Source organism: Pseudopipra pipra, chromosome 26, assembly GCF_036250125.1.
Source record: "Pseudopipra pipra isolate bDixPip1 chromosome 26, bDixPip1.hap1, whole genome shotgun sequence".
Classification (NCBI taxonomy): domain Eukaryota; kingdom Metazoa; phylum Chordata; class Aves; order Passeriformes; family Pipridae; genus Pseudopipra; species Pseudopipra pipra.
The window spans coordinates 4,767,883-4,778,602 of record NC_087574.1 but is presented as its reverse complement, the minus strand read 5'-3'; the positions used below and the strand labels follow the sequence as shown (position 1 = coordinate 4,778,602).

Below are 10,720 nucleotides of genomic sequence, written 5' to 3'. Positions count from 1 at the left end.
GCCCCTTCCCTCCCTCCCGCCTTCCTCCCGGCTCTTCCTCCTTCTCTGCCACCCCGGTGGCTTCCCCGCCGCCTCTGTGCCCCTGGGAGCCCCGTCCCCCCACCTGGGCACCCACTGGGACCCCCACCCACAGCTGGGGGGCTTGAGACCCTGTCCCCTTATTCTGGTGGCCCTGGGACCCCCTCCCTTAGCCCTGGTGGCCCTGGGATTCTATCCCTTATCCTGGTGGCTCTGGGAATCTGTCCCCTAATCCCGGTGGCCCTGGAACTCTGACCCCTAATCCTGGGGGCCCTGGAACCCTTCCTGTAGCCCTGGTGGCCCCCAGACCCCACCCCACAGCCTCGACATCCACCTGCCCCCCAGTCCTGCTCGCCCTGGGTTGTCCCTTCCTGGTGGTGGCCCTGGTCCCCCTGCTCCATCATCCTGGTGGCCCTGTGGCCCAGCCCAGTGGTCCTGACCCCCTCCAGTCCCCCACCCCATAACCCCGGTGGGCACTGTCCCCTTCCCCCATAGCCCCAAGGCCCTGGGTCCCCCCGTTTGTCCCAGACCCCAGGGACACCCTGTGCGTCCCCCTGCCATGGTCATCACCCTGTCAGAGCCCCATCAGGGCCACCAGGGCAAGGCTGGCCCTGGGGTGACCTGAGGCCACGGGGATGGGCTGGGTTGGTGGCAGGGCTGTGTCCCCATCCCAGGGCCCCTCGGGGTCCCCATCTGTCACATCCCCCTGTGTCCCTGCGCCGTGTCCCACCATGGGCACCGTCACCCCACATTACCCCTGGCTGTCCCCGTGTCCCCCCGGGGTCTGGCCAGGCAGGGGGACCCCAGCAGAGCCAGGGCAGGGAGTGGGGATGGAGCGGAGGGTGCTGGTGGGACACCGGGATGGGGACGGGGACATTGTGGGGACAGGGATGGGATGGGATGGCACCGGTCCTGCCCGGCCATGGACTTGGCCCTGAGAGCTGGCAGGAGGCGGGGATGGGCACGGGGAGGGGACAGAATGGGCTGGGCAGAGGCAGAGGGTGGATCATTAACCCGAGTCCCCGCGGCCTCCCGGGACGTCCCCACCGGGGCCGCAGCCACCGAGTGCCACCGAGTGCCACCGAGTGCCACCGAGTGCCACCGAGTGCCACCGGCACGGCCGCAGGTGCCACGTGTGTGTTACGCGTGTGTTACGTGTGTGTTACGTGTGCCACGTGCTGGTCACTCCAGGGCCGGACCCGGAGCGTGTCCGAGCCCCCCCAGCGCCGTGGCACCGGCACCAGCGGGACTGGGGGGTGTTCCGGGGTTCCCCCGACGTGGGGGGCTGGCGGCAGTTCCCACGGCGGGCGCCGGCTCCCTCGCCCCCGGATGCCAGGGCGGTGAGGTGGAGCTGGGAGCGGCCGCCAGAACTGGTTTGGCCGGACCCGAGGAGGTGTCTGGGCTGAGCCGCCGCCGCGCTCCCGTTTCCTGCTCCCCACGGCGCCGGCACGGCTCGGCCTGGCAAAGCCCGGCCTGGCAAAGCCCGGCCTGGCAAAGCTCAGCCTGGCACAGCTCAGCCCAGCAAATCTCAGCCTGGCACAGCTCAGCCTGGCACAGCTCAGCTGGTGTCTCCCGGTGCCCACAGACCCTCAGTGCTGACCTTGGGGCACTGTGAGGGTCCCTTGAGGGATGTGGGGGATTCTCAGCTGACTCGTGGTGGGTTGTGCTCAGCACCAGTGTCACACCTCTGTCCCCAGCACCAGGACAGGTCTGGGGGGACAGGGACACCCCAACCCTTGGCAGCCACCTGGGGCTCAGCCAGCCCCCCCTTGGGTGGGGGTCCTGTTTGTCTGGGCATCGTTAAAACACCCCCTGGGTGGGTGTCAGGGGTGGGATCCCCTCAGCAGCATCACGGCACTGGTGGCGCGTGGCCCATGTGGAGCCTGGCACAGCGTCCCATGGGGGCTGTCCACACCTGGCCATAGACCCCCAAACCTGGCCATGGATCCCCAAGCCTGGCCATGGATCCCAAACCCGGCCATGGATCCCCCAAACCTGGCCATGGATCCCAGACCCGGCCATGGATCCCAGACCCGGCCATGGATCCCCCAGACCCGGCCATGGATCCCCCAGACCCGGCCATGGACCCCCAGACCCGGCCATGGATCCCCCAGACCTGGCCATGGACACCCAGACCTGGCCATGGATCCCCAAACCTGGCCATGGATCTCAGACCTGGCCATGGATCCCCAAACCTGGCCATGGATCCCCAAACCTGTCCCTGGAGCCCTGGGCAGTGCTGGACCCGCTCTCTCCCCACAGATAATGCCATGGAGGGGGGGGCTCAGCAGAGCAGCCTCCGGGAGCCCCCCGGGCCGGGCGGGGCGGAGCAGGAGGCGCTCCCCAGCGAGTGGGACGGGGGTGAGGGGCCGCCTGAGGTCAAGCGCTCCCAGCCCCTCTTCATCCACGGCAACAGGTGGGTGGGGGTCTGGAGGGGGCTCGGGGGGCGCGGGGGGGGCACGGGGGGTGTCACAGAGCTCAGCCCCCCCCGTGCCCGCAGCCGGACCCCGCCCCAGCAGGAGCCGCGCGCGTCGTCGCTGCCCAGCATTCCCAACCCCTTCCCGGAGCTCTGCAGCCCCTCCAACTCGCCCATCCTCAGCAGCCCCGCCCTGGGGCAGGGACCCCCCCGCGAGGGCACCTCCCACGTGAGTCTGGGAAGGGGGGGCTGGGGAGAGGGGGGGCTCAGCCCTGGGACAGGGACCCTCCCCTCTGTAAGTTGAGGGGCTGGGGAGGGGGTTTCTTGGTCCTGGGACAGGGACCCCCGCTGCGAATCTCCCTCCCACAGAAGCCAGGGGGGTTGGGAAGAGGGGTGTCCTGGGACTCCCCTCCACCCCTGTGAAGGCACCTTCCACATGAATCCGGGGAGATGGGGGGGCTCAGCTCTGGGGACAGGGACCCCCTGACATGAGGGCACCTCCCACGTGAATCAGGGGTCTCATCCCTGGGGCAAGGACCACCCCCCACACGAGTTCAGGGAACAGGGGACCAGGCAGGCTGGGGGGGGTCTCGCCTTTGGTTCTGCGGGTTCCCCTCCCGCGGGGGGGGGCCCTGACGGCCCCGGTGGTGCCGCAGGTTGTGAAGGTGTTCGGCGAGGACGGCGCCTGCCGGTCCCTGGAGGCCTCGGCGGGCACCACGGCCCGGCAGCTCTGCGAGACCCTGGTGCGCAGGACGCGGGCGATCCACGACCACAGCTGGGCCCTGGTGGAGCTGCACCCTCACCTGGCCCTGGGTGAGCTCTGAGGAAGGGGGGGGCACTCGGGGGATGGGGGGGCACGGCCAGGGCTCCCCGCTGACCCCCCGTGCCCCCCCAGAGCGGTGCCTGGAGGACCACGAGGCCGTGGTGGAGGTGCAGAGCTCCTGGGCCGCCGGCGCCGAGAGCCGCTTCGTGTTCCGCAAGAACTTCGCCAAGTACGAGCTCTTCAAGAGCAACGTGGTACGTGGGCCTGAAGGGACGGGGGTGACCCCCACCCCAGCACCCCACGGGGCTCTGCTGACATCTCCCCCCGTGCCCCCAGCAGTCGCTGTTCCCCGAGGTGATGGTGTCCAGCTGCCTGGAGGCCAACAAGAGCATGGCACACTCCGAGCTCATCCAGGTACAGGGCGCTGAGGGACTGAGGTGCCCCGGGGGTTCTGCCGTGCCCTGGGGACCCCGCTGTGCCCCTCAGCCCCCGTGTCCCCCCAGAACTTCCTCAACTCCGGGAGCTGCCCAGAGGTCCAGGGGTTCCTGCAGCTGCGGGAGCCCGGGCGCAAGGTCTGGAAGCGCTTCCACTTCTCCCTGCGCCGCTCGGGGCTCTACTACTCCACCAAGGGCACCTCCAAGGTGAGGGCACGGGGGTCTTTGGGTGGGGGGAGCACGGCCAGGGGCTGCAGCCTGATGCCCCCCACCCCCCCAGGACCCCCGGCACCTCCAGTACTTCGCTGACCTCACCGAGTCCAACATCTACTACGTGACCCAGGGCAAGAAGCTCTACGGGACCCCCACCGAGTTCGGCTTCTGCATCAAGGTGGGGATGTCCCTGCATGGCTGGGGGGTCCTTCCCTGTGCCTCCCCCTGTCAGGGGGGCTCTGTGCCCCCCCTCCCCCAGGGTCACTCGGGGCTGCCCCGTGACGGCTCTGGCCTCTCCCCCAGCCCCACAAGGTGCGGGGCGGCGTGAAGGGCCTGAAGCTGCTCTGCAGTGAGGACGAGCAGAGCCGGAGCTGCTGGATGGCGGCGTTTCGGCTCTTCAAGGTGAGCCCCGGCGGGGTGGGACCGGCCCTGTGCCAGAGGGAGACCGGGGGGATGCTGGGGGAGAGGCTGGAAAGATGCCAGAGGGATGCTGGGGGATTTCTTGAGGGTTACTGGGGGAATACTGAGGTGATGCTGGGAAGATGCTGCGGGATGCTGGAGGGGATATGGAGGGATTCTAGAGGGATGCTGGGGGGTTGCTGGGGGCTCATTCCCATCCCGGTGCTGGAAGAGATTCAGGGTGGGTGTCCCTGTCCCCATGTGGGGTGGACACAGAGGTCCCCATCCTCACACTGGGTGGCTGTGGAGGTCCCTGTCCCCACCCCCACCCCGCAGTGGGACAGAGGCCCCACAGGCCCCCCCAGCTGACAGGACCATCCCCCCCAGTACGGGATGCAGCTCTACCGCAACTACCAGCAAGCGCAGGCGCGGCTGAGCCAACCCCCCTGGATCGGCCCCACGCCCCTGGTGAGTGCCCCCCACACCCCCCGCAGGCCCCGGCCCGTGGGGACCCCCCGGTGACCCCCCATTCCCACGCAGAGAAGCGTCTCTGACAACGCCCTGGTGGCCATGGACTTCTCGGGGTGCACGGGCCGGGTGATCGAGAACCCCAGCGAGGTGCTGACGGCGGCCCTGGAGGAGGCACAGGCCTGGAGGGTGAGTTGGGGTGCAGGGGGGGGGCGAGGGGAGGGACCCCCTGAGCCCACCCTAACGCCCACCCCTTGCTCTGCATGGCCAGAAGAAGACGACGCACCGGTACAGCCTGCCCGCCGCCTGCCACAGCTCCCCGCTCAGCGCCGGTGAGATGGGGGGGCTGCCCCTGGGGGGGTTCCCTGCCCCTGGTGGGGGGTCCCCCCCGAGCCTGATGCCCCTGTCCCCACAGCCATCCACCGCACCCAGCCCTGGTTCCACGGGCGCATCTCCCGCGAGGACACCCAGCAGCTCATCGGCCGCCAGGGCCTGGTGGATGGGTACGGGACCCTGGGAGGGGAGGGAGGGGTCCCCGGGGCTTGGGGAGTGACATGGGACAGCAGAGGGGCATGGGAGCCCAAGGGTTACAGGCTCTGGGGCCCACAGGGGGATGCAGGATGCCTGTAGGGGTGGGGGAGACTTGCTGGGGGAGTGGGGGATCGCAGGGAGGGTGGGACTCCCCACGGGTTTGGGAGCCGGGGGTTTGGGGTTCCCAGGGTTCCCAGGGGGTACTGGGCCCCCAGAGTTTGTGGAGGGTATGTGGGACCCCATGGGTGACACAGAGGGGACAGAAGGGCCCAGGGCCAGCAGTGACCCCTCTCTTGGTCCTCGCAGCGTCTTCCTGGTGCGGGAGAGCCAACGGAACCCCAAGGGCTTCGTGCTGTCCCTGTGCCACCTGCAGCGCATCAAACACTACCTCATCCTGCCCGTGAGTGGGGGGCTCCAGGGGGGCTGGGGGAGGACAGGGGGGCACGGGGGGGACCGAGCTGTGGGGTCCTGACCCACCACCCCCTGGCAGAGCGAGGAGGAGGGTCGGCTCTACTTCACCATGGACGACGGGCAGACGCGCTTCGCCGACCTCATCCAGCTCGTGGAGTTCCACCAGATCAACCGGGGCATCCTGCCCTGCAAACTGCGCCACTACTGCACCTGCGTGGCCCTCTGAGCCCCGGGGCACCGCATGCCCTGGCACAGCCTGGCACTGCTGGCACGGCTTGGCACAGCCTCGCTGCCGATATGGCACGGCTTGGCACAGCCCAGCACCGCCGGCATGGAATGGATCGGCACAGCCTGGCACCACTGGGATGGTTTGGCACAGCCTGGCACTGCCGGTATGGCACGGCTTGGCACAGAGCAGCACCACCAGCATTGTTTGGCACAGCTGGGCACCACTGACACGGCACGGCTCGGCACAGCCCAGCACTGCTGGTATGGCAGAGCTCAGCACAGCCCAGCACAGCCCAGCACCACCAGGATGGTTTGGCACAGCCTGGCACCACTGACATGGCACAGCTCGGCTCGCCAGGACCCCTCACACTCAAGCACTTTGTCCTCCCCCCTCCGCAGCAGCAGCAGCCCCGAGTGTCCCCGTGGGGGCCTGGCACTCCTCGCCTCCACACCAGGGGCGTTTTGGGGTCCCCAGGAATGGGGTCCTGGGGTGGGGGGGCAAGGGGGGCACCCACCACCGCGTCCCCCACGTCCCCACAAGGCCAGTTGAAAACTGGGACGTGTTTTATACCAGTGACAATAAAGGTTATTTTTGCAGAGCTCCTGCCTCGTCCTCTCCAAAGGCAGAGCTGGGGGGTCCCCACAGCCCCCCGCTGCCAGTGGCACACGGCTGGCAGCGTCCCCGTGTCCTGCCGTGTCCCCACAGTGCCCCAGGTCCCGCACAAAGGCCCCTCTGTGTGCCCGGGGCACCACGTGTGGCTCAGCCACGCGGCCGCCCGCAAATCCCCGGGGAGCGGGAGGCGGATTATCCAGGGGAGGATTAAGGGCCCGGATTTGGGGAGGGGGGGGCCAGGGCCGGGGCAGCTGCTATAAAGGCGGGGGGGCTGGGATGTGGGCCACAGGCCGTGCCATGGCTCCCAAGACGGTGCTGATCACCGGCTGCTCCTCGGGCATCGGGCTGGCCCTGGCCGTGCGGCTGGCGCGGGACAAGCAGCGCCGCTTCCAAGGTGAGCGGGGCAGAGGAGGGACCCCCCGGCCCCCGGGGGGACCCCGCGCAGGGCTGAGCCGCCCGTGCCCCCCCCAGTGATCGCCACCATGAGGAACGTGGGCCGGAGCGCGGCGCTGGCGGCGGCGGCGGGGCCGGCGCTGGGCCGGACGCTGGAGATCAAACAGCTGGACGTGTGCGACGAGGGCTCCATCCGCGCCTGCCTCGACAGCATCCCCGGGCGCCACGTGGATGTCCTGGGTGAGCCCTGGCACCCCCCTCCCGCCCTGGCCGTGGGGAGCCCGGGGCTGGGAACCTCTGTGACAGGGACACCCCGCAGTGGGGACACCCCTGTGCTGGGGGCTGTCCCTGACAAGCGTGTCCCAGGCTGGGGACATTTTGTGCCCCCAGTGCTGGGGGGGCATGACAGGGACATCTCATGCATCAGAGACCCTTTGACCCCATGAACCAGGCACTCTCTGTGCCAGGGACATTCCATGTACCAGGGAGCCTCCAAACCCAGGAAATCCCATGTTGGGGACCCTCTGAGCACAGGGGACCCTCTGTGCCAGGGACCTGACCACACACACCAGGGACCCCCTGCAACAGGGACCCCCCGTGCTGGGGACACCCTGTGCACCAGGGACCCTTCACTGCCAGGACATCCCACACTGGGGACCCTCTGAGCGCTGCGGACCCTCCAAGCGCTGGGGACCCTCCATTCCTTGGGTGTGGGATCCCCCCACCTGGGGTCTGCCCCCACTGATGCCCCCTGCCCTCAGTCAGCAACGCCGGGGTGGGCATGGTGGGCCCGCTGGAGAGCCAGAGCCTGGCGGCCATGCAGAGCCTCATGGACACCAACTTCTTCGGCCTCGTCCGCCTCGTCAAGGAGGTGCTGCCGGACATGAAGCGGCGCCGTGGAGGCCACATCGTGGTCATCAGCAGCATCATGGGCCTGCAGGGTACGGGGACACAGGGCACCCTGGGGGGGCCAGCCCTGCCCTCAGCCCTGACCGGGACCCCCCAACCCACCCAGGCATCGTCTTCAACGACATCTACTCGGCCTCCAAGTTCGCGGTGGAGGGTTTCTGCGAGAGCCTGGTGGTGCAGGCCCTGCGCTTCAACGTGGCGTGAGTGTGGGACTGGGGGAGTCTGCAGCCCCCTGGGACGGGAGTTTGGGGGGGCCCAGTGCCCAGCAACCCCTCCCCGGGCAGGATCAGCCTGGTGGAGCCGGGGCCCGTGGTGACGGAGTTCGAGACGAAGCTGTACGAGGAGGCCGAACGCGCCGACTACTCCCGGACGGACCCCGAGACGGCCAAAATCTTCACTGACCTCTACCTGAGGAACTCCAGGGACGTGTTCGCCAGCCTGGGCCAGACCCCCGAGGACATCGCTGAGGTGATGGGTGGGAGGGGGCTGGGCTGGGCTGGGCAGAGAAGTGTTAATTAGCCCAAATGAGGAACAGCAAAGGCCAGTCGGCATCTGGGCAGATCCTGTCTGGACAGCTCCATCCTGATGGGGCTGAGCCTGGCTGGGAGTGGGAATGGGAGTGGTGAGGAATGGGGATGGGGATAGGGATGAGGGTGGGGATGGGCTGAGGTGGGATGGGATGGGAATGGGGGTGGGATGGATGGGGATAGGATGGGAGGGAACGGAGGATGTAGATGGGATAGAAATGCAATGGGGATGGGAAGGGATGGAGATGGGGTAGGATGGGATGGGAATGGGGTGGGATGGGATAGAGATAGGGATAGAATGGGAAGGGGATGGGGGTAGGATTGGAATGGGGTGAGGTGAGATGGGATCAAAATAGGGATAGGATGGGATGGGCTTGGGGATGGGGTGTGAATGGGAAGAAGAAGGGATAGGAATGGAGATGGAGATGCAGAGGAATGGGATGCAGACAGGGCTAAAGGGATGGAGGCGGAATGGTGGTGGTGGCAGAAATGGGCTGGGGCTGAGGAGGGGCTGGGGGGACGGGGAGGGGACAGTGCCGTGCCCCCGTGCAGCACACCCTGCGGGTGATCGAGGCGGCCCGGCCGCCGTTCCGGCACCAGACGAACGTGGCGTACACGCCCATGGCCGCGCTCAAACACGCCGACCCCAGCGGCGCCCTGGTCACCGACGCCTTCTACAAGCTGGTGTTCAAGTACGACGCGGTGCTGCGCTTCGGGCTCCGCGCCATCCGCCTGCTCCGCTGGAAGTCACGGAAGGTCAAGGCGGGCGTGCGGCTCCTGGGCTTCAAATAGCCCCCTAGAACAGCCCCGGGCAGCGCCCACCCCACCCCCGGGAGGGCGGCTCGGGGGCGGGGGGCGAGGGGCCGGGACCCCGCGCGGGGTTTCTGTCCCGCCCCCGGCCCGAAATAGCGCCCGCGGCCGCCGCCGCATTAAACCTGAAGTGGGAGCGGTGTTTGTAACCAGCGCCGGGTGAGCAACGCCGAGCGGCTTCCTCCGGGAGAGCGGCGGCCGTGACGGGGCTGGGAAGAGCCTCCCCCTCTCTAGGGCACCCGGCCCCCTGCACCCGAGGGCGTGTAGCCCCCAGGGGATCTGCTCCGGCCACCCCTCGGCTGCCAGAGGCGGTGTCCTCCTTCCCGAGTCCTCCTTCCCCCGGACAGTGCTGCGGGGTCGGGAATGTCCCACGGGGGGGTCCTGAGTCACCCCCCTCCAGCACTGAGCCCCACGGCCCTGGGGCAGCACAAGGGGTGCAGGAGGTGGCAGGGGGGGAGCAGGGTGAGAGGGGAGTTCAGAAGGGGCACGGGGGGGTGCAGAGGGAACCGGGGCGAAGTGGAGATGGGGTGCATGGCAAAGGCTGGGAACAGGGAACCCCAGCCCCCCACGCTGCCCCCGGGGGGCTCCCCTCCAGCTCAGGGGGGCGATGGCAGGGTTGGTGTGCCCCGGGTGGTGGTGCGTGGGCGCCTGGCGTGACAGCCCCGGGAGGAGAGCACAGGGGGAAACCGCAGGAGGCCCGGCACGAACCAAATCTGCGGGGCCGCTGCTCACAAACCTGCCCGGCCCCTCCCCCGGCGCAGCCCCCCGGGGCCCTGCCGGGACCCCCGGCCCCACCTGCGAGGGCTGGGTGGCGGCTGCAGCTCCGTGTGCCTCGCACGTGGCCTCTCCGGGGCCCCGCCGGCTCCAGGGACCTCGGGGACAGGATGGGGGCGGGGGTGTGGGGGGGGAGAGGAAATATTTTTGCATTAATCCCCCCTTCTCGCACGAGTTAATGGCAAAGCGGCGGTGGGACCGCGGCCCCGGGGCCATGGCAGCACCTGTGGGACGTGCAGGAGTGACATCAAAGCGGTGACAGAGTCGCTGCCTCTCCCCCCGCTGCGGTTTCTGCAGATTTGACTAACTTTCTCCACGCCGGGGGGCAGGACGGGGGAGGGGGGGGGAAGGGATGGGGGGCTGTGCCCGGTGCCGGGGAGCAACAAGGGGGGGGCCCCTGGCTGCGGCTCAGCCTCCCAGGCACAGAGTCACAGCTGTGGGAAACGGGGCTGAGGGAGGACAGGACCCTCCCCCTCCCCAGACCCCCCCAGTGCCCAGGGAAGCAGCAATGGGGCTGGTACTGGGGGCACTGGGGGGAGCAGGATGAGCCGCAGCTCTCCTTGAGGTCTGGGGGGAGCAGCCTGTGATGGCCTCAGCCCCAACCACAGCCCCCCTCACGGGGGTCCCGGGCAGAGCGAGGACGGAACAGGGAGCTGCTGGTGGTGGGGGTATCCCCAATCTGTGGGGGGCACCTGGGTCGTGCCTGAGGCTGAGGAGCATCACCTCCCGCCTGGAGCACCCGCCGTGGTCGTGGAGCAGCGGTCCGAGCCCAGGACCACCCTCCATCCCCATCCCACCACCGCCGCAGCCCCG

At 69.0% G+C, this 10,720-nt stretch overlaps 2 protein-coding genes across 3 annotated transcripts; both read left to right on the top strand.

The window, feature by feature from the left end:
- The first annotated feature begins 2,107 nt into the window (after positions 1-2,107).
- GRB7 (growth factor receptor bound protein 7) lies at positions 2,108-6,480 on the top strand. 2 transcript variants are annotated; one of them, XM_064636729.1, is made up of 14 exons: positions 2,108-2,434; positions 2,519-2,663; positions 3,091-3,247; positions 3,330-3,451; positions 3,537-3,611; positions 3,701-3,838; positions 3,912-4,022; positions 4,148-4,246; positions 4,631-4,711; positions 4,784-4,900; positions 4,983-5,043; positions 5,127-5,214; positions 5,549-5,642; positions 5,733-6,480. In XM_064636729.1, the coding sequence occupies exons 1-14, from the start codon at positions 2,181-2,183 to the stop codon at positions 5,877-5,879; spliced, it is 1,689 nt and encodes a 562-aa protein (XP_064492799.1). In that variant the 5' UTR covers positions 2,108-2,180; the 3' UTR covers positions 5,880-6,480. The 2 variants fall into 2 exon arrangements, with proteins under 2 accessions (XP_064492799.1, XP_064492800.1); XM_064636730.1 differs by having other exon boundaries at positions 2,278-2,434; positions 3,534-3,611.
- A 288-nt stretch (positions 6,481-6,768) lies between these two features.
- On the top strand, positions 6,769-9,282 carry RDH8 (retinol dehydrogenase 8). The gene is made up of 6 exons (XM_064636731.1): positions 6,769-6,888; positions 6,966-7,127; positions 7,649-7,828; positions 7,903-7,996; positions 8,081-8,264; positions 8,876-9,282. Exons 1-6 carry the CDS (start codon positions 6,771-6,773, stop codon positions 9,113-9,115), a joined length of 978 nt encoding a protein of 325 aa, XP_064492801.1. The 5' UTR covers positions 6,769-6,770; the 3' UTR covers positions 9,116-9,282.
- Positions 9,283-10,720: the final 1,438 nt, after the last annotated feature.

What these genes read in the sequence shown, in the direction of transcription:
- GRB7 (XM_064636729.1), top strand. Translation starts at nt 2,181, where the DNA reads ATGGATCTCAGACCTGGCCATGGATCCCCAAACCTGGCCATGGATCCC. An exon ending in CTCTTCATCCACGGCAACAG is followed by an intron (nt 2,435 to 2,518) that starts GTGGGTGGGGGT and finishes CCGTGCCCGCAG; the next exon opens with CCGGACCCCGCCCCAGCAGG. An exon ending in GGATCGGCCCCACGCCCCTG is followed by an intron (nt 4,712 to 4,783) that starts GTGAGTGCCCCC and finishes ATTCCCACGCAG; the next exon opens with AGAAGCGTCTCTGACAACGC.
- RDH8 (XM_064636731.1), top strand. Translation starts at nt 6,771, where the DNA reads ATGTGGGCCACAGGCCGTGCCATGGCTCCCAAGACGGTGCTGATCACC. An exon ending in CAAGCAGCGCCGCTTCCAAG is followed by an intron (nt 6,889 to 6,965) that starts GTGAGCGGGGCA and finishes TGCCCCCCCCAG; the next exon opens with TGATCGCCACCATGAGGAAC. An exon ending in GCGCCACGTGGATGTCCTGG is followed by an intron (nt 7,128 to 7,648) that starts GTGAGCCCTGGC and finishes CCCTGCCCTCAG; the next exon opens with TCAGCAACGCCGGGGTGGGC.